The sequence below is a fragment of the Mesoplodon mirus genome (genome assembly GCF_964341445.2).
Source record: "Mesoplodon mirus genome assembly, chromosome: 10".
Classification (NCBI taxonomy): domain Eukaryota; kingdom Metazoa; phylum Chordata; class Mammalia; order Artiodactyla; family Ziphiidae; genus Mesoplodon; species Mesoplodon mirus.
Window position 1 is genome coordinate 48,801,195 of NC_138986.1, and position 23,111 is coordinate 48,824,305.

General features: G+C 37.9%; 1 protein-coding gene across 4 annotated transcripts in view; it reads left to right on the forward strand.

The window, feature by feature from the left end:
• CDK19 (cyclin dependent kinase 19) overlaps positions 1-23,111 on the forward strand; it is a 182,401-nt gene that overhangs the window by 154,643 nt on the left and 4,647 nt on the right. For 3 of the 4 annotated variants that reach the window (XR_014295158.1, XM_082634125.1, XM_082634127.1), the window contains exons 5-12: positions 3,458-3,515; positions 8,997-9,128; positions 13,125-13,268; positions 13,437-13,506; positions 17,935-18,007; positions 18,406-18,503; positions 19,288-19,366; positions 19,978-20,244. Coding sequence is in view for 3 of the 4 variants with exons in the window: in XM_082634125.1 (XP_082490251.1) it covers positions 3,458-3,515; positions 8,997-9,128; positions 13,125-13,268; positions 13,437-13,506; positions 17,935-18,007; positions 18,406-18,503; positions 19,288-19,366; positions 19,978-20,244 (921 nt within the window). In the remaining variant the exon portion in view is untranslated. The remainder of the gene's footprint in view (positions 1-3,457; positions 3,516-8,996; positions 9,129-13,124; positions 13,269-13,436; positions 13,507-17,934; positions 18,008-18,405; positions 18,504-19,287; positions 19,367-19,977; positions 20,245-23,111) is intronic. The other variant, XM_082634126.1, reaches the window with a different exon arrangement.

Here is a 23,111-nt window from a genome sequence, read left to right on the forward strand (position 1 = left end):
TTTTTGGCACCAGGGACCAGTTTCGTGGAAGACAGTTTTTCCATGGATTGGGGTGGGGAGGATGGTGCAGGCGGTAATGTGAGCTATGGGGATCGATGGGGAGCGGCAGATGAAGCTTCACTCACTTGCCCGCCGCTCACCTGCTGTGAAGCCGGACTGGTACTGGTCTGTGGCCCGGGGGTTGGGGACCCCTGCCTTATCTCTTGTGAGATCAAGGATCCTTCAAGGAATGTTTCTTAGGCAGCATATATATTGTTGTTCTGTAATGGCAGGGTCTCCTAGAGCACCTACTCAGCCATAATACCAGATGTGGAAATCTCTTTGGGTTCTCCTTATTTAATTTTTATCCACAGTACTTATCAATACTGATGTACTGTACATTTGTTATTTATTGCCCTTCTCTTCCCACTAGAACGTAAGCTCCATGAGGTCAAGGATCTTGCCTGGTTTTGTTTACTACTGTATCTCTAGCAAATAAATCACTGCTAGATAATCAATATTTGTTGAATGAGTGACTATGGAGGGTAGTGAAGGTGGTGCAAAAAAGCAATGCCAAATCTTGAACGCTTACCTTGAAATGCTCTTCTTATGTGTTGCTCCATGACCATTGTCACAAGTTAGGGACCCCTGACTTTTCCCTTGACTATTGTAGCCCACTTCCAGCTGGTCTCTGTCTCTGCTTTGTGGTCTGTCTTTCCTTCTCAGTTCATCCTTCACAGTGCTACCAGAGTTTTTTTTCCTAAATATAGATCTGATTATCTCACTGTCTTGTCTCGGCTTAGCCTATAGCATAACTTGTAGTTTCTTTAATGTGATGTTTAATTTCCAGCATAGTTCCTAGCCTTATTTCTACACTGAGCATTCTATGCTCTAGTCATAATCAAAATACTTGTAGGCTCTCCCAGTATGTCATGTCCGTGGGTTTTCTTTGTGACCAGCCTCTTACTTTTAGGGTTCTCTAAGCCTGAAAAGTCATTCTTCTGTTTATGCTGATCAAAATCTTAGTCATTCTTAAGTTCATCTAAAGTCATCTCCTTCCTAAAGACTATCCTGATATTCACTGAGAAGAATCATCTATTCCTGGCAATTTATTTTGCTGTTTTGGTACTTTCTGTAATCTGCCTTGTACTCTAAAAAGTATTCTGTCTGTCTTTCCCTACTAGATATTAAGCTCTTTGAAGTCAAGGGCTTCATGTTTTATTTCTCTTTGTTTCCTGAAAGTCAGCAGGACAGTGTTTTATACATAATGGATCTTTGATAAATAGTTGTTAAACTTGAATTTTGAAGGTTTGGTTTTTTGTCTGATGCTATTTTTCTCTTTCTGCTACAGTAAGCTAATCTTGTCTCATGTCTTCAATTATCACACTCCAGTGACAATAACTTTCAAATCTAAATCTTTGGGTTTCCTTGGTGGCACAGTGGTTAAGAATCTGCCTGCCAATGCAGGAGACACAGGTTTGAGCCCTGGTCCAGGAAGATCCCACATGCTATGGAGCAACTAAACCCATGCGCCACAACTACTGATCCTGTGCTCTGGAGCCCATGAGCCACAACTACTGAGCCTGTGTACTGCAACTTATGAAGCCCATGCACCTAGAGCCTGTTCTCTGCAATAAGAGAAGCCACCATAATGAGAAGCCCGTGCACCGCAATGAAGAGTAGCCCCCACACCGCAACTAGAGAATGCCCGCGTGCAGCAGTGAAGACCCAACGCAGCCAAAAATAAATAAATAAAATATAAATTTATTTTAAAAAAAATCTAAATCTTCCTATTTCCACTCCCCTGGCTAGTACAACTTGGCCTCTCACATCACTCAAACTCAACGTGCCATCTCCTTCTCTTTGTTGTTCCCCCTCCCAAATCAGTACCTCTCATAAATTTTCTATCACAAGGGCACCATTCTTCCAGTCACATAAACTCAAAACCTTAATGAAATCTTTATCACCCTTTGTCTTAATCTTCTGCCTTCAACTAGTTACAAAGTCCTGTTCATTTCTCCTTTAAAATGTTCCTCAGCTCCATAACTCCCTCTTCATTTCAGCTGAGAAGTCCTTGGATGAAGCGCTTGTCACCTTACACCCAGTTCTGATACCTCCCTCTTTCCTGTAATCTCACTGCCTGTAATACGTACAAAGGTCCCATTACTTCACCTGGCAGTTAAGACTCTGCAGGGTCTAGGTTCCTTCTACCACCTCCAACATGAGTCCTCTGCCTTCTGTCAAGTCAGACTTATTACTCTCTCCTAAGCTTGCTTCATTCATAGCCCTTACCTTTCTTCTGCTCTGCCATTCTAGCTTCTGCTCATTTTTCAGGATCTGGATAATGGACATCGCCGCTGCCCCACCTCCAGTGAACATTTCCCTTAACAATGGAAGCTCTTGTTAATCAGTTCCTTCTTTGAACTTCTTTTTTTTTTAATGCTTATTGTTTTCATTGAAACTTTAAATTAAAGAGCTGAAAAATTGGAAGAGATCTTAAAAGTAATCTAGTTTAACCTCTAACCCAAGATCTCAGTCCTCTCCATAACTCATAATTAGCATTAGCTTCTAAAATTATACAAAACTTCTGATATTTCTTTCTACTTATGTAGTGAGCATCTGGAGGTTAAGAACTTGGTTTACTGTGCTTTTATTTTTCCTCTTAATTCTTTGTATGGTTAGTTTGGTTCTTTCTCCCTAGAAGACACTAAAAATATATTCATTGATTAAATAAATGAATCATAAATTTTTCTCTCCAGAGAGTTTACAGAGGAGACTTACTTGCCCAAAAGCATGTATCTTCACAGTTTCTCTGTTTCCAAATGTCTACAAAAAAGGATGACTTAAAAGATGCTGGATACATTTGCAGCCTACTCTTTTCTTTATATAGCTCTGTATTAGCCTTGGTTTTTACTTTCCTACATCTTGAGATTATATTTGGAATTTCTCACTTTTGCATGAACTATGGCTGAAAATGTGTATGAATTTTAATGGAGTCTGCTGAATGTTGACCATGTTTTCCTATAGTAGCTTAGAAATATTTAGCAAGGAATATTCCACTTGATTCATTTAAATGAACATAGTTATATTGTGGCTGGAAATTTTATGTAAAAATTTTCAACCACAAAAGCCCTTTATTGTGGGCAGCAATAGGACAGCTTATAATTTGTGCAGGTTTAAGAATTATTACTCATTACTTTTGTGGGGTAAATAGAAATGACAGCTTTAATTCCTTTGTGATTTTTTGTATGATATGATTTTGAAAATAAGATGTTTCTATAGCAAGGATGTTTTTGGAAAGTTAGTGCTAACTTCAAGTATGTCAAATGCTTTAACTATATAGAGGGTACTTGATATTCAATTATAGTTTTGATGAAAATCCAAAAGTGATATTTTCATATTATAAGAACTTTTTTCCATTTTAGAGCATGTCAAAAGAATAAATATAGTAATTTGAATGCTCTATTTTTATTTCTAGAAACCAGCAAATATCCTAGTAATGGGAGAAGGTCCTGAGAGGGGGAGAGTCAAAATAGGTAGGTAATTATTTCTAAAATAATTTACTAAGAAACTGAAGTGACTGCAAAGATGGTTTCCCTTTTTAATACTCTTATTTAAGTAGTTAATTTAAAAATTAATTCCTCATAATATTTGTAGAAAAGATGTTGGGAAATGTAGATAGATAGTTTGTAAAATCCCTCAGATTTATTCCCAAAATGAGGTTCTATAATTCTAAGCTGAAGCAAGCAAAAAATTCATCCCCGTACAATACCCCAAGTGTGTGTTTATGCTACTCTTACTGTCCTGCACAGTCACCCTAAACATAATCTCTGAATCTTACTTTTGTCTCAGCTTTACCAAATGTTGTTTCCCGGAATACATCCCTCCCACCCTGACCTAGTACATACAGATCTTCACAGATACCTCGCCCCGCCCTCCCCTCCCTCCACCACATGTCCTGTGCCAGGTACCCACATATCTTTTCCAAATGAATGTATATGTTTATAGACTCTCTTGCTTGCCAGTCTTAGATTAAGGCACTGGCAGAAGTCTTGTCTCTGTATTAAAAATTTATCTGCAACTTGAAAGTTCTGAAAGAAATTGGCATCATTTATACCTGTGACATATTTGGGGAGAAAATGAGCTAAGAAATGCTTTGTTCTAATTTCTTATAATAGAACTTAACATTTATTGAATGTCCAATGCTTTTTAGAAAGATCTTAAAGTAAATTTTGTTTCATCAACCTGCTTTCTTTGCTGTTAGAATATATCACACTCGAAGTGATGCAGAATTGTGCTAACTTGACATACTACAAATTCATTCTGTCCTGCTTCAACCAAGCATGCCCTGCTGCTTGGTTTTCTACTTCTTCAATTAATTCACTAGCCCAGTTCCTGAAGAAGCTGTTCTAAACCAACTTTTCTTTCTTTAAACCTCTACTCTGAGTTTACTGAGATTGAGCCATAAAAGAATTCTGTTGACGTTAGTTAAGAACCAGGTGGCTGCTCTCCTTCCCTTTCCACTTTGCTTCCTCCTCCCTCCCATCCCCTTTCTACCACTCCTCACTTTTCTGTTTCACTCTCACACTTTTACTTGGAGGCATTTATTGAGTACCTAGTTTTTGCTAGACCCTTGTGAAAGGGAAATAAAGGATGGTTCTTCTGTGGGGGACACTAAGATAGATAGATTCAAACGTTATCTCATTTGCTTTACATAACCAGCCTCTATGGTAGATACTGCAGATAAGGAAAGCTGGATTTAGAGACTGTAGCTTACTCAGCCTTTCAAAGGAAGGACTTGAATTCCAAGTCTGGGGTCTCTTTCCCTCCAAACACTGCTGCCTAGTGATATCGGAGTTAACTGGTATGACCTCACTGACCACTTTTTGTTAGCACAGCTCTGCCTTTGCAACAGTCTCAGAGAGAGTGTCTCTTTCTCCTAAGTCCTATCTGATGGCCTTCCTAGCTTCTAAATATCTTCCTGCTGTACTTGAGCCCTTCCTATTACAGTATCTCCATTCTCCCCTTCTCAAGTTTCTCCTCTTCACCTTTAAACATTCATAATCCTCACCCCAATTTTTTTTAACATCTTTATTGGAGTATAATTGCTTTACATTGTTGTGTTAGTTTCTGCTGTATAACAAAGTGAATCAGCTATACATATACATATGTCCCCATATCCCCTCCCTCTTGCATCCCCTCCCACCCTCCCTATCCCACCCTTCTAGGTGGTCACAAAGCACCGAGCTGATCTCCCTGTGCTATGCAGCTGCTTCCCACTAGCTATCTATTTTACATTTGGTAGCGTATATATGTCCATGCCACTCTCTCACTTCGTCCCAGCTTACCCTTTCCCCTCCCCCTGTCCTCAAGTCCATTCTCTACATCTGCGTCTTTATTCCTATCCTGCCCCTAGGTTCTTCAGAACCTTTTTTTTTTTAGATTCTATATATATATATGTTAGCATATGGTATTTGTTTTTCTCTTTCTGACTTACATCACTGTATATGACAGTCTCTAGGTCCATCCACCTCACTAAAAATAACTCAATTTCGTTTCTTTCTATGGCTAATATTCCATTGTATATATGTGCCATATCTTCTTTATCCATTCCTCTGTCGATGGACACTTAGGTTGCTTTCATGTCCTGGCTATTGTAAATAGAGCTGCAATGAACATTGTGGTCCAAGACTCTTTTTGAATTATGGTTTTCTCAGGGTATATGCCCAGTAGTGGGATTGCTGGGTCGTATGGTAGTTCTATTTGTAGTTTTTTAAGGAGCCTCCATACTGTTCTCCAGAGTCCTCACCCCAGTTTAACATAAATTTTCTCATATCCATTTTGTTTTCTTTACAATTTGTTCAATTTTTCCCCTTGTTCCTCTACTTCTAAAATACATGATGTTTACGCACTGTTTTCACTTACCCTAATTTGTTATTATCTGACGTCTTAATTCTGCCCCTCTATTGAAACTGCTCTCTAAAAGGCCATCAATGATCTCTGTCTTACCAAATCTAGTGGCCTGTGTTTAGTTGTTGTTTTCCTTTACTGTCTTGTTATTTGTTCTTCTGGCTAGTCTGGCCTTGTGACCGTCTTTTCCTTTGGTCTATATGACATCATGTAATTCTACTTTTCTGTCTACTACTTTTGCTGTTACTTCTGTATTTTATTCATTTTTGCCTCTTATTCCTATTATCCTTTTGTTTCAAGACAGCCTAGGCACTGGCTTGGGACATGGCCTCCCTCCACAATTACTTCTTTAGGAAATTGATAAGTTGTGGCCTCAAAAGCTTGGGTTCTATGAAAATGATTCTAAGATCTGGATCTCAGATTCTATTCTCTCACCCTAGATGAAATGTTTTTCTCTATTTGGATGTTCTGCTGGCAACCTATATTTCATTAATTCCAAACCAAATTCATCATCATCATCTTATACTTTCCCATGCTGTACCAGTCATCACATTTATGCCAGTCACCAAACTTAATGTCTTCTCCTTATTCTCCCAAATAGCCCTACTACTCCTCAACATAAAATCTGTATTCTAGCCAGGCCAGTTAATTGCCTTATTGTTAAGAGTTTTAGGATTATAATTCTATCCAAGATTAGAGATAAAATCAGGGTTAAAAGTAAGCAATAATTGGTATTAAAGGTCTAGTGAACAATTAATCTAGTTGATTAAATTGTTTTTAAATTTTGTTTTAATAGCGCATTTTTTTAAAAAAATCAGTAATGCTCTGATGTCTATGCTTCACACTTTATAACAGTTCTTTTTTGACTGAAAGGAAAAGAAAGCATAGTCAAATGGAAAACATACTGTGCCCTTCCCTGTATCTGAGGCTTCCCCTCCCCAGCAACCTGAAGACTTCCAGGCCTTACCTAAAATGCTCATCACTGCCTTTACTGTTCACAGTTATCCATCCTTCAGAATCCAGTTCAAGTTCCACTTTCGGTTTAGTCTACTCCTACAAATGTTTATCAGACATTCTTCCAGATAAAACTGTGAAGGAGACATAGCCCCTTCCCTCAAGGGACTTCAAGTCTAGTAGAAACCAGCAGCAACTCTCCTTTAGTCTTACAGTACTTATCCTTTTTATTTTTATCTACTCCATGTATTTTGTCATCTCACCTTCATGTAAGCTCCTTGGCAGTAGACATTGCCTTCTGCTGCTTTTCTGTCATTTGATACTGTCTAATTAGCACCCACACCAGAATTTTACTACCCCTGTCTGTTGAATTAACAATTTCACTCATATCTAACTTTAGGAAGATAGGTGTTAGGAATGTTCAGGCTAATTACCTTTTGTCTAAATTAGTAATTATTTGAAAAATGGTTTGAAATCCTTTAAAGTTCATACAATAGATGGGAATTATTTTTAAGAATATTTATTGTTTCGTCTGGCCTTGATTTCATTTTTCAGTGAATAGATGTGGCTTATATAAAAGTTAGAAGGTGGAGAATAAGGGGAGAAATACTGGCTTTAGCCTTTACTTAAAAATAGCATGCTTTTCAATGTATGAAAGAGTATTCCATCATATTACTTTGCCATCAACAATAATCAGGATCTACTAAATATATAGAGCAGTACTTTGAGGCAGGTATAATATTGGTAGAATGGTTTTGAATATTTGCATTTGCTATAGGGAAATTTGCTTAAGAAAGTGTAGGCATCAGCATAGGCATCCTTGGGTAGCTTTATTTTTTAAGACCTGGGTCCTCCAAAGCATTCTCAGAAAGTCTTGTAAATTATTCAAACTCTAAAGAAACAAAACCACTGTAAATTACAAATTTAACGTATATCATAGTATATAGGTTTTAGATTAAATGATACTCTGTGGTTGAAACTTCAGTGTACTATTTGTGCATTGTATAGTACACTAGGGACCCTTATACAATCAAAATATACTGTGTATATTATGTATTTCTTATAGAGGTTTATCAGTTTCGTGATTTTTGCCTTGTGACCTGCAGTTATCATGTGTGTAATCTATTGGATATCAGTTCCATGGTTAAGAATGTAGCTGCTAAATTATAACATGCTTTTTGTTTGTACTGGCATTTTCACTTCCTACCCCTGTGACTTTGGGCAAGTCATTGAACTGCTTTGGGCCTTAGATTCTTCATAAGTGTGGCAAGGGCAGTACTTATTAAACCAGCATTCTTATGAGGATTAGACGAAGTGATGTATGATGTGTGTGAAAATCATTTGTAAACTCTGAAGTACTTTATAAGGTATTTATTCTTTAGGAAATCTTAAGAAAATTAGTCACCAACACCTTATTATAGTAATAGTCTTTTTACTACTTTTGTGTACCTCTAATATTTTAGTTATCTTTGGTATAGACCTTTGTTAAATGCTGAATTATAACATTCTCTCTTATGTGTTCTATCTATGTTCTTGGAAACATGTATGTGATGTGCTGGTAACTATACAACAACTGGCTCTCTGGGGGAAAAAAACCCAATTTGTAGCATTTGCTGTTTTCCATGATGTAAATACTCCCACCATAGCCAATTTCAAGCCACAAACATGACGTTACTGAACACTGAGTTCAAAAGATGCGTATGAATTGGCTCTGCTGGGTCCATAAGAGCCAGCCAACCCTAGCACACACTGAACTAAGATATAGTCAGGTTTTTTCGATATATAGGCAAACAGAAGTCATAATCAATCATGGAAACTTTTAGACTATTTTCTACTTTAAAAATATTTAAGAATATTATTCTGTCTCTGAAAGCCAGGAATCTGAAGTCGGACCTGGATTCTAATTCTGACTCTGTAGTTACTAGTTCTATGAACTTGGACAAGTCAGAATATCTCTAAGCCTCAGTTTCTTCATCAGTAAAATAGGCACAATAATAGTATCTACCTCAGAAGGGGAGATTTGGTGCCTGGTACAGACCACTGGTTGAAAAGAGAGGAAAAAGGATTGCTTTATAAGGTTAGTGGCTATTGTCATCGACCTTGCATGGTTATAATAGCATGCCAACCTGATTTCTTATTATTTTATTTTTTAGCTGACATGGGTTTTGCCAGATTATTCAATTCTCCTCTAAAGCCACTAGCAGATTTGGATCCAGTAGTTGTGACTTTTTGGTATCGGGCTCCAGAACTTTTGCTTGGTGCAAGGCATTATACAAAGGCCATTGGTAAGTTAGTCTAAAATGATTTACTTATAATTGGTAAGTATTACATTATCATATCATTATCATATGATATTGCATTATCATAAATACTAAATGGTATAATAATAAAGCTGCTTTGTAAAAACCACTTTACATTTCTTTGTAAAAGTCCTGTTGTTTATATTCCCAGATTTTGTAATCTGGTAGATTTGGATTTTTAACTGTATAGGAGAATATGATTCCTTTAAAAAAAGAAATCATTTTCTTTCAGAGGATAGAAGTATCTGATCTTGTTGAGTTGCTATAGAAACGATAACATGCAAATGTTATTTTTTACTTACTATCAATCAGAAGAACTGGAGAGAGGTTTAGACTTGTTCTCTTCACAAAAAGAAAAACAGAAAAACGGGAGTAGTGTAGTCATTGGAGAGAGCCCCTTCCATTTGGGGAAAAGTTACTCAGTCAGTCCTTTCCTAAGCAAGAAACAATATGACTAATCTTTCTCTCTTGCCATTACAGTTTTCAGAATGGCAGTTTCTCCATTAAGGTAGGAAATAGAGCCTGGGTAGATTAGCTATGCTCAGCATCTTGCCATCTCACCAAGTGAAGAGACGGAGTCAGAAAACCTGTTATAAACATACTCTGTAAAATTTTAAGTCTCCTTCAGAACAGAGGCATCAGAGATTTTGCTGCCTGTCGTTACAGTGTCCTCAGAGGTCCCAGCTGCTAATTGAGGGAGTCAGGAAGAGAGAGCTGTCCTCAGACCTAGATATTGCTTTAAAGGAGGTAAAAAGAGAGGGTAGGGAGGGAGTAAGTACTGTTAATGTGAAGGGCTGGTTCTGTACGGTACTTAAATTTGCTAAGTGTGTTTCTTTAAATTTTCCTTTTCTTGAATTCTCTGTTTACCTGCATTAGACTAATATCTGTTTTGACTACATTTAGCTGCTTTTGTTGAGTTCTATTTGATAAAGGCACTTAAGCTCTAAAATTATTAAAAATAGACAACTAAGCTCAATCCTTTTTCTGTTAAGCTTATGAAAAACCTGCTGGCAGCCAGAGAACTATAATTGAAGTTCTCACGTTTGAAAAGATCAGACTCATAATTAACCTATTCATGGGTAAACAGGGAAACGAACATTAAACTATAGAAATGTCCTCGCTCGTCAGGAGGTCTGATGTCTGCAAAGCTCCGATACCCAGAACGCATTTACACTTTCTTTGCCTGGGGCTTGAGACACGCATGGCGTGGACTATTATAACGCTTCAGAAATACTGCTGGAGGGGTCGTTAGATTCGTGAGCAAGGCTATGAGTAGCCACAGCACTGTGAGGAAAACCAGTTTGTGTTTAACAGTAGAGGAGCGCGAGACTGACCTCACACCTGTCCCCTGCCGGCGGAGCTTATAGTCAATAAGGCCCCTTAGCAGAGGCTGCCACTCTGTCTGCCAGGGACAGTGGCAGCTGTCGTGGAATGAAGGAGAACTACAAAAAGCAAATGGAAGGGATGGAGCGCTCCTTAGAATGAGGAGTGAAAATCAGACCCTGACTCTATTTACATTCCAATGAATGACTTTTACTTACTGAGGGGCTATAGTTTTGAGACATTTAGAATTACGTTTGCTTTTTCTGTTATTAGGTCTCTCTACTGAGAACAGTAAAATCTAGACAATCTCAGAAGGCACCAGAGGATAGGAAGAAACCAAATGTAAGCCAGAGAGAAGGGGAGTGTCAGTTGGAAGCAACAGGTGGTGCCTTAGAACAGGATTGATGGTGAGATAACCCAGGGCATAGGGTGGGAGTACAGGATGTGATAATGGCAGACACCCATGTGCATTGGGCTCTTACCAAGCACTATGCAGTCTATGTCTAGAAGGGAGATTTCCAGTAAGAAAAGGCAGGTTCAGCCCCAAACCTTGTTAAACTAAATGATGCCCCACCAAAATCTGTCTCACTCTCATGGATTCTTAGCAAACCCATGGTAGTGAGGCCTGTGTTTGTAACAGGTACCACTGGTGATTCTGTTGTATGTGGTCCCCACACTTTGAGAAGCATAGTTTTATGAATATTTTCTGATTAACTGCTCTACTGTTGGAATAAAAAATAGATGTGTTTTTTTGGAAATAAAGGTAATTGGGTATGAATTGGAAACCAACTATATTTCTTATTTCCTCAGGGTAAAGAGAACTGAAATTGAATTTTAACCAGCTTGCGGCTTACTTACTCAGTAAAAATAAGATTTACGAATTAAAGATAAAAACATAATTGCTAAATTCTAATTTTAGTCAAGTCCCAATTACTTATTCTGGAAAGAAGTTAAGAAAAAAGCTAAGACATAGAAAAAGAGTAATCCCCACATTAGTTATCTTTAGGCTTGAAATGTATTCATAGCAGACGTAATAAATACACACACATTCACTCATTCTTTTTTTAAATTAATTAATTAATTAATTAATTTATGGCTGCATTGGGTCTTTGTTGCTGTCTGCGGGCTTTCTCTAGTTGTGGCGAGCGGGGGCTACTCTTCGTTGTGGTGCGAGGACTTCTCATTGTGGTGGCTTGTCTTGTTGCGGAGCACGGGCTCTAGGCGCACGAGCTTCAGTAGTTATGGCACGTGGCTCCGTAGTTGTGGCTCACGGGCTCCAGAGCTCCAGAGCGCAGGCTCAGTAGTTGTGGTGCATGGGCTTAGTTGCTCCGCAGCAGGTGGGATCTTCCCAGACCAGGGATCGAACCCGTGTCCCCTGCAGTGGCAGGTGGATTCTTAACCACCGTGCCACCAGGGAAGTTCTGTGTGTTCTTTTTTTAAAAAAAAAACTTATTAAATAGCATTTATTTAAAAAAATAAATAAAATACTTAAAAAAATACTTACTAAACAGCATTTATTTAAGTGGGCGAGTATGAACATACATCTCACAAAAATTAATTCACATGTACATTTGGCAAAACATTGTAAATATAACATTATACTCTTAGAATCTAAATTAAAACTATATTATAGTCTTTCAATGTATAAAATCCAAATAGAATAATCCATAACTGGTTATTTGAAATAGTTAATAAAACTTGGAAAGATGCCTAATTTTATCTTGGCACATTGGAGAGTTGGGGCACCATCTAAGTGAATGTGTTCGGATCACATGTATCTCTACCGGTGTCGTGCAGTGTCTATATATACTTGTATTTATCAGCTTCTAGAGCTTACTGTTTGTTGAAAAAACTGAAGTTGATGTCTTTCAGACAAAAGTTGAGTTTTTCCAGATCTTCTTGTGCGATCTGTACTGTCTGTCTAGACTGACAGCTCAGAAATTCTGCTGTCATTATGCATTTGATTGCTTTAAAGAAATGTATCACCGTACCTGATGATGATATTATTTCAGTCTGTCAGATCTTGAGTATTATGCCTTGTAGTAGGTTATCAGTTGACTCCTTTGGCGATTAAATTATTAATAGTGGTTTGAAAGGCTTTTGCCTAAATGTAAATTCATTGCTTGCTAAATTGAGTTTCCCAAGCTTATCTTGATCAGGAAATTTACAAGAAAATGTATTTTATTTGGCTTTCAGTATGTTATGTGATGATACAGCTATTTCATGTGATATATATGTTTTCTTAATATACTTATTGTATTCTGTGTATTGCTTCACTGAAAAGTTTAAAAATTTTTTTTTATTTTGGGGATTCTTTATAAAAGTTACACTTGATATACAATGTTATATTAGTTTAACATGTACAACATAGTGATTTGATATTTTTATACGTTATAAAATAATCACCACAATAAGTCCAGTTACCATCTGTCACCATACAAAGTTGTTACAGTATCATTGGCTGTATTCCCTATGTGTACATTACATCCCTCTGACTTTTTTATAGCTGGAAGTTTGTACCTCTCAATCCCTTTTACCTATTTCGTCCATCCCCCACCCCAAAAAGTATTTTTATATGTAGGTTGTGATTATACCCAGAAATTATAACCAAAGAAATATAATAAATGTGTGCAAAAACTTGTTTTTCTTCCTTTATAGACATATGGGCAATAGGTTGCATATTTGCTGAATTGTTGACTTCAGAACCTATTTTTCACTGTCGTCAGGAAGATATAAAAACAAGCAATCCCTTTCATCATGATCAACTAGATCGGATATTTAGTGTCATGGGGTTTCCTGCAGGTAATTTATTTATTTCAAAATAATGAGTCATATTTCAAAAACATTATTTTTGAAAAGCATATTTTTAATGTCTATTTAGTATTTTTAATGTATATTTTTAAGCTAAAATAACTAGATTTTTGATAAGTGACACTGTTTCCTATAACAATATTCAATATTTTTTGTAAGATAAAGACTGGGAAGATATTAGAAAGATGCCAGAATACCCCACACTTCAAAAAGACTTTAGAAGAACAACGTAAGTAATTCCATATTACATATAAGTAATATTCAATGGGAATATTTAAATTAATTCTTTTTTTAAAAAGATAGAGATTATTTAAACCAGAAACTTAGATTTTAGTGTATTAATTATGTTTATGATTTAAAGAAGAAATTCCAGATGTTGTTAACATATATGCCAGGCTTAGGCTGTAGTATTTAAAAACTTTTAAGAATTTAAGGGTCAGTGGATAGTTTAAATGTCTCTTCTGTTTTAGCTTGATAAAGGCTCAGTTCAAGGCCACAACTATGATTCTGTCTTTATCTAAGTAATGACTGGTGACTGAAATGCTGGGCTAGGCAACCAGGAAGGGTGGCAGGAGGAAGAACACATGGCCTGGGATTTGAGTAAAACAAACTGGTGGGGACACGTATGCTGAGTAGAAGTGAGAGGAGTTTGTTATAAATGTGCACACCTAGAGGAAAAGATGGAAGAGGTTCTCTCTTGGGCAACTTCACAGAAAAATTTCAGGACAGGATGGCTTGTAGGAACAAAAGCAGACATCATAAAGAGAAGCAGAGAATGGCACTAATCATTTTGGGCCTCTCTTTTACACAGTCCTTGGTAGGGTCCTTGCCTCTTTTCATCCCTTAAAGAGAGCACTGACATTGCTCAAGGGTCTGAATTGGGCTCTCTTCTCACTCTAGACATTTCCCCAGGCAGTCTCCGTGATTTGATGGCTACAATGTACCATCAGTTATGCTGATAGCTCCCAACTTATACATCCTACTCAGATCTCTTTCCCAAGTTTCAGACCCATTTATCTAATTGCCTTATGGAATCCCAACTTGAATGTCCCATAAATACTTCAAAATACATGTCCAAAACTGAACTCATCATCTGTCCTCCTAAACCTCTCCTCCCACTATATTTCTTATCTTAGGAAATAGCTCCATGATTCATCTGATTGTTCAAGCCAAAGACCTGAGAGATATCGCTGATCCTTCTTCTATCTCCCTGTCTTCCATTTTACCCCCCAGTGTCTAAACAATGAGCAAATCTAGTAAATTCTTTGTTCTAAATATCCTTTGGATCTTTGTATTTCTCTCCATCTACCGTTCCACTGTTGTAGGCCAGACCACCGTCTCTCGCCTGGAATCCTGCAGCGGCCTCCTAAGTGATTTCTACCTTCAGTCTTCACTCCACCTCACTGTCTGTACCGCAGTCATTGCCAGAAGCACATTTGATCATGTCAGTCTTCAAGCTGCTCTTAATTCACCATTGCTTTCAATTTCTTAATATGGCTTACAGAGCCTTGGCTTCTACATCACCAAGTTCATCTCCTAAACCTCTGTCCACTTTGTACTCTATAGCCTAGACATCATGAATTTCTTTAAGAGCCTCAAAACCCCTAAGTTTTCTTTGACCTCTGGATTTTTACACACGCTGTTCCTTCAGTCTGGGATGTACTTTCCTCCCACCTATTTCATCCGATTAACTCCTTTATTTATCCTTTCTATCCTGACGAGATTTCCCCTTGACCTTCTAGTCTGAGTTAGGTGCTTCCCCTCTGTACTCCCATAGCATATCCTGTGCTGCTTCTCTTGGCACTGATCACTTTGCTCTGCAGTTGGCTTTTGAACAGTTACCGTCCTTCCCTCTAGAATATGGATGGTGCCTATTTTATACACCATTATAGGTATCCCCAGGGCCTGGTACATAGTGCAGTCTCATTACTTACTTGTCAAATGGGTATTAAATGAAAGTGGTTCGGGCTTCCCTGGTGGCACAGTGGTTGAGAGTCCGCCTGCCGATGCAGGGGACACGGGTTCATGCCCCGGTCCGGGAGGATCCCACATGCCGTGGAGCGGCTGGGCCTGTGAGCCATGGCCGCTGGGCCTGCGCGTCCGGAGCCTGTGCTCCGCAACGGGAGAGGCCACAACAGTGAGAGGCCCGCGTACCGCAAAAAAAAAAAAAGAAAGAAAGTGGTTCAAGTAACTGATGATACACTAGTAATATAAAAGATAGAGAAAATTAATGAAGGCACTTAGCATTTTATCTTAGTATTTAAAGGCCAGAGGAAGAATTTTACATAGAATGATAGTATTTACAATAACCAGAGATAAAAGGAGAGAAGTTTAAAAAGATAACTGAAATTCAGTTAGAAAGGTAATAGGAAAAGTTCAGAGATAAGAGCCATACTTCCTAAGCAGACAATTTTATCCACATAAAATCAGGCTACTGATGCATAAGACAAGAAGGAATTTATTAAAAATTAGCTAAATCTGGGCTTCCCTGGTGGCGCAGTGGTTGAGAGTCCGCCTGCCGATGCAGGGGACATGGGTTTGTGCCCCTGTCTGGGAAGATCCCACATGCCGCGAAGCGGCTGGGCCCGTGAGCCATGGCCGCTGAGCCTGTGCGTCCGGAGCCTGTGCTCCACAACGGGAGAGGCCACAGCAGTGAGAGGCCCACGTACAGCAAAAATAAATAAATAAATAAATAAATTAGCTAAATCTAATACAGTACATACATGTCATTAAAGTATAATAAAGAAAAAAAATTCCAGAAAATGTTATATCAAATGACATAAAAAGTAAATGAATAATAACTTGTTTATATTAGATAAAAAGAACAAAAAAAATTACTCTTAAAGTGAATTGTGAAGGATAACAACAGAAGTTGCTGTAATCTTTCCAATGTGTCAGGTCTTATTAGCTCATTAGAAGGCAAGGTGAAAATAGAATTAAAAGGAAATAAGTAAGTTGACTTTAAAAATGGAATGTTTGAATAAACACGGTCTGATAAAATGCTTTATAATGTATATAAAAAGTTTGAGTTACTTTGAAAACTGTTCAGCTCTTAAACTGTAGCAAATCTGGAAGAGGATAATTCAGAAAATGACAAAGAATTTACCTTAGCTTTAATACTAGGAAAAATAAGAAACCACAATGGGAATTGAGCAATAGGATTTCTCAACTTCAAGACGTTTTATATTATAATAGAAACAAATAACCTAGAATCTGGAGTTAACCCAAGAAATCAGTTGATTCAACATAAAGACTAAAGCCATGTTGACAGACTCCATTTCTACATAAACTTTAAAGTTTCTTTCCATTACCAAACTTAATGGCTACCTTGCCAATAAAAATGTTCCTGGTATTGGAGGAAAATAACTGTTAATGTACATGGCAAAGATTTTTTAAAATAAAAATACCTAGTGTTGGCAAGGGTATATAATAAATGGGCACGCTTACTTGTATGCTACTGGTGAGAATGAATGCTTCTCAAACTTTAATGTACCTACAAATCACATGGAGACCTTGTTAAAAATGCAGATTGTGATTCAGAATCTGGGATAGGGCCTGAGTACATGCATTTCCTACTGCAGGCTCTCTGGTGCCCATGCTTCTGGTCTGAGGGCCAGGTTTGTGTAGCAAGAAGGCTTTGAAATGTACATACCCTTTGACCTAATAATTCTAAGAATTTATCCTGAGAAGGCAATCAAAGCAGCCACACATAGCTACGATGAGGCATCTAAGGCTTTCCTAGAGGTTAACTAACTGCCCAAGATCACACAATTGGTAAATGATTGCGCCAGGGTCTGGTAGGGGTCTCTGATTCTCACCTGCCATGCAGTATTGTCTCCCTACATGTGTACTAGATTGACCTTCAAGAACCTGCGTTTTACAACTGTTGTAAAGCAAACATCATTAGTAACAGTAGAAAATATACATTCGGTACAAATAATAAGTTTAAAGAGCATTTGGCAAGGAAAAATGTTTATGAAACAATATTAAGTGAAAAAAGTTAGCACAATTTATATAGTATGATTCTAATTTTATAAAGACAAAAATGCCCCTGGGTTTGTATCATATATATGCATGAAAAAAGGACAAAAGAAAATTATCAAAATCTTGATGACAGTGTTTTTTTTATTGCTGCTAGGTTGATTATGAGTCATTTCAATTTTTTTCTTTATGCTTTTTATATTCTCTAAATTTTCTACCATGAACATATATTACCTATTTTTTGACCTTTTTAATTTGAAGTATTTCATATATAGGAAAGAATATATATGATGAAAATATGTAGTCTATTTAGAATAATAAAATGAATAATACCCATTTACTCACCCTTCAGCCTGAGGGGTTGATATCCTTATATAGAGTATGTACCTAGGAAAGGAATTGCTGGGTCACAGGATACTCACATTTTCAACTCTTATAGTTCATGAGTCATTATCTTACAAAGTAATTTTAACAATATAAACTCCTACATGCTGTGTGTAACAATTCTTATTTCTTCACACATTTACCAACATTTGGTTATGTGTTCCTTTTTAATCAGAAAAAACAATGGCTTAAATTAACACATATCATATAGGAAAACCAGTCTTGGAACTTTCCATTAAAAATTGTAACTTGTGTGAGTGTTCTTAATAGTGTGTGATTCTCATGTCTGCAGGTACGCCAACAGTAGCCTCATAAAGTACATGGAGAAACACAAGGTCAAGCCTGACAGCAAAGTGTTCCTCTTGGTAGGTGCATCTCTCCCAGACTGGGAACTTGGATCCTTTAGCACAGCCCTCACCCCACCCTGCTTACCACGGAATTGTCCCAGCTTTTCCTCCTCTTTAGAAAGAAAGGAAATTGGTGGATGCTGGGGCAAAATTAAATCTTTCTCTTTTGAGATGTCACCCTTGACTTTTAGCCTTGTCCAGTGGTTTATCAGCAGAAAAAAAATTAAATTCTAAAAGGGCTCTAATGCTAATGATTTCTGCTAGTCTCACATAAATGTGTCTAGTGTATTAATATTGTGGTGAGCTATACAAAATGGCATTTGATATTAATTCTATTAGACCTTAACACAAAAGTCAAAACATTGACTTGGAAACAAACTTTTCACGTGCTGTCAATTTCTTATGTGTTATTCTAGCTTCAGAAACTCCTTACTATGGATCCAACCAAGAGAATTACCTCAGAGCAGGCTCTGCAGGATCCCTATTTTCAGGAGGACCCCTTGCCGACATTAGAGTACGTATCCTTCCTTTTCTGTGTGCTTTGCTCCAGGCTGAGGATGTTGGATGGTGGCTGAAAGTAAGAGAAGCACTTGTTACTGAAGTATTTTACTTTCTTTGTTAATACCGCCTCAGAGAAAAACTAGTCAAGAGAGAGGTCCTGTATTTTGAAACAGGCAAAGCTGTAGAGAGATGTGAATGAAAACAAGTATTTTAGGAATGACCATTAATCCGTTTTACAGATAAAAACTAAAGCTGAGAACAGATGGGACTTTTATAGATCGGTCAGCCAGAACAGTTCACACCAAATCAGTAGGGAGCTGAGATTTTAAAATTCTGTGTGTCTGCTGTACAACCAGACTCCTCCATTTCCCCATCCTTGTTACACCCACATATATAAATCGTGCTTGGATTTATTAGAGGTGCAGCTTTTCTTGAGAAACTTATTTTCACTGTTGAAGCAAATACACATTCAGTTGTTTTTAGTGCTGATGAAGTTTGTGTGGAGAAATTTCTGTCATATATGTCAACTAGCTAAGCACAGTTAAGATTTTTTATTGAAAGTGGCAATTAGTGTAAAACTTAGATGACAAATTGTTCTTTTCTTATTGCTTAAATTGTGTTGAGAGGCATAACCAGCCACAGATGAAGAGTAGGAAAAAAAAAGTGAAATTGTTTTGAGGAAAAAAATTTTCTTTTTTAAGAAAAAAAAGTGGAATTTTAAATGAACAAGGTCAGTGATATTGTAGATTTTACATCATGACATGAATTCTTTTTTTTTTTCTTTTCATGGGTTTTAGTGTGTTTGCTGGCTGCCAGATTCCATACCCCAAACGAGAATTCCTTAATGAAGATGAACCTGAAGAGAAAGGTGACAAGGTATATACTGCACTTAGGAATGGATAATTTAATAATTCCTATATATTTAACTGCCTTTTATTTAATTATGTATTTACTTTATTGTAGATGTACTTTGCGATTTGAAATATGCATTCACAGATAAATGAACTTCCTGATGTTTTATTGCCTATTTTATTCCCTGATTCTTAATTCTTGCTTTTTGTTTGTTCAGTGTCATTGCCGTCACTTTATGCAGGCTGCTTTTAAAGCATCACTCTATTCTTTGATTGCAGTTGACTCCTCCCCACACAGCCCTACTTTTCCAAATTGATTGAAAAGACTATTATAGCTGTTTTAATGAGTTGCTATTTCCTGTGTGCCTGTGCTCTTCAGTGGGATGTCTGTGACTGATTTGGAGGGTTACCGTGCAATCTAAATGAACTTCAGAGAACGGGTCCTATTCGGGGCTCAGTACTTTGACTTCTGGAGCTGCTGTATTCCCTGGCTGCTCCATTCTCTGGTCATTCCAATCACTTTGGTGTCCCACAGAGGTCCCTCCCCAGGTTGGTCAGCAGTCTCATGTGCATATCGTGTCATGGAAGATGTAATTTAGTTCCACAGCAAGCTTGCTTTTTTTCCCTCTCTACAAGAATCAGCAACAGCAGCAGAACCAACATCCGCAGCCTGCAGCTCCGCCGCAGCAGGCAGCAGCCCCTCCACAGGCAGCCCCGCAGCAGCAGAACAGCACCCAGGCCAACGGGACTGCAGGAGGGGCCGGGGCGGGGCCCGGGGCCGCCGGAGCAGGGCTGCAGCACAGTCAGGACTCCGGCCTTAATCAGGTGCCTCCAAACAAGAAACCGCGGCTAGGGCCTTCAGGCACAAACTCAGGCGGGCCTGTAATGCCGTCAGATTATCAGGTACTCCCCTGAATTTCGTACTTTTTAATGTTCATATACTGTTAAAACACTAAATGCAACTGAGTAAATTTTAAAGGTCTTATTGGCTATATTCAGTGATTCATGTGTCCGGTAGCATCTCCCCTAGCAAATACAGAGAAGCTCTGAAGAGCTGTACAAAATGCAAGACATTTATAGGCAGAAGGAGGTGGGACAAGGACCCTAACAGAGAGCTGATTGTTTCAGGCCCAGGCACCTTCCTTTGGGGACTACAGGAGTCTACCAAGTTGATTACTTCTCTAGTGCTGACTAGGAGATTCCAGACGGACTGGGGAGGAGTACATTCCTGGGAGGGGCTGAACCTGCAGTTAGGTTAGGCACTGTCTCAGTTTGGTGATGTGGGCTTAGCACAGGTGACTCCATTTTGAGCCTGTCGTCTCTTTTTTGACAATACATTTTATAAAATGGGAAGTAGACTTATAGTAGATCCTTTTAGAATTAAGTGGTACTCTGAAGTTTGACTATACAAACTGTACAATCCTGTTTCTAGGGCGTTATATGAAAATGAAGAATTTTGTCATTTCATGTAATTGCAAGATATTTTGTTTCTTGACTTGATTATCCTAAAACCCTGAGGAGGGAAGGTGAGGCAGGCAGCTCCTCCTCAAAGAAAATGTCTCATTTTACCCTTACAGCTGCCTGTCAGGTTTGGGTCAGAAAAAGATACCTAGATAGATAAGCAATTGAAAGGGAGAGGAATGGCGGCTTATTTTGAAAAAAGTAAGCAGCATACTTCAGAAGGATCTGCCATCACTGGGAGGAAATAATCAGTAAGTAGCCACATAAACATAGAAGAGAAAGGGACTAAGATTGAGACTTCTCAGAAATAACTTAAATCTCACTAGAAATAATTTTGAGACTAGAAAATACATTTTGTTATTAAGATTTAAAAGAAAACTACAATTGTATTACCAATTCAGGAAATTAAAGGTATTACCAATTCAGGAAATTAAAGGAAAAAAGTCTAAGGATTGGTATTTGGAGAGAGAGGTAAAAATACTGGTGAAAACTGTAGGGATTCTTGGGGGGGAAAAAAAGTTTTCAAGGTAGTAACAAGGTAAGAAAAGATCTAAGAAGGGAAAGGAATTTAAAGATTAAAAAAAAAAGGTTTAGAACCACAGTCCCTCAGGGAACTGGTGGAGAAGAAGCACATAGGAGAGAGATAGATAACAGAAAACAAAACCACAGGCAAGGAGACATAAACTCACTGATTAGGAACTGGAAACAAGAGAAACATTAACAAGAAAGACATAATAAATAGCTGTCTAACTGGCTTTACATTCTGAATATCTCAGCACAACTACTTTGAGAACTTATCTTGGAAGATTCCCTGCAAGCAGAGGAGTATGTAATAGCACTTCCATTGGTTCCAATTAAAGTAATCAAGGCATCAGTTTGATCTGCTAAAAACAGCTTGCTATTTGGGTAGTAGTCATGAACATATTTGAATTTTACTATAAAGTCAGTTTTCCCCCTAACATTAGTTTATTCTTATTATATGAGCAACAAACCTTTACTATATACTGGCTCATCTTTGTGTCTCTGATTGTGTTATATTAACCTGATTATAGTCGATCATGGACAGATTACTTAGCTATTGTATTTATTCCTTTCAAATCCAGGAGTTCTTCAGATGCTTTTCTTTGTCCATACTGAGCTGTCTACTTAAAAATAAAATAGCCTATCTGTGAAATGGGTAGCTTTCTCAGCTAGTTAGTTGGAAAGACTAACATGAGGGGTGAGGGAGTCCCATTGCACCTGTCTGCAACTCTCATATTATCGACACATTTGTTCTTTATCCAGTACGGAGGAGTCTAATAATATGCTGAGTCTAATAAGCTAAAGTGAAAGCAGTCGTAGCCAGCTCAGCAATTGTAGGCCTTGTGAATGGAAAGGACATTTTTTTTTCCCATAATAAAGTGACAATAAAATATAGTTAGAATCTGGAAAGGCTTCTTACAACAACAAAACTCGTCAGAGTTGTGTAACACAGGAAGGAGTTAAGCGAGATTATTTTTAACCAAGACTATCTTATTGCTCTGTTGTCTTGGACCCGATGTTGCAAGTCCAGCTTGGCTGCCTCTTGTGCGCTGAGTGGGGCACGCTTGCTGATTTGTCCTTCCGCAAACCGCCAGTGCCACCTCAAGGTCATTTACATTTTTAACTCCAAGTAATAGCTTTATTACATATGATCTTTCCCAATTCGCTCACAGGAAGAACCAGCCTTCTGGGCATAGCCAAAGACACTGGTTCCAGCTATGCTTATATTTAACCAGGCACCATGTTCTTATTCTATAGGTGAATTTTTCTTTTACATATTTTTTTCATATTTGCCCTTGGTACTATGAAGATGAATGTTTCGTTTAAGGTAATAAAAATACATTGAACTGAAATACATTTGTCTCAGCCTTCTCGAGAGAATTTTCACATATGAAATTTTTTAAAATTCTAAATGTTACCTGAAGAACTTCTCTGGTGGTCCAGTGGCTAAGACTCCGCACTCCCAATGCAGGGGGCCTGGGTTCGATCCCTGGTCAGGGAACTAGATCCCTCATGCCACAACTAAAGATCCCGGGTGCCGCAACTAAGACCCTGTGCAGCCAAATAAATAAATAATTTTAAAAAAATAATTTTACCTGAAGTTTATAAAAAGCACTTATTTCTGCCACCCCTACCCAACCGTGCCTGGCTCTGTCATGTAGGTGATGCTGCTGATGCCACTCTAGCCTCTCCCTCTGAAAACCCTTTTCTCTAAAAGATGATTTCTTAATCACAACAACTTCGTTATTTATAATGAGAAAACTAACAGCACGTCAGTATACATTATG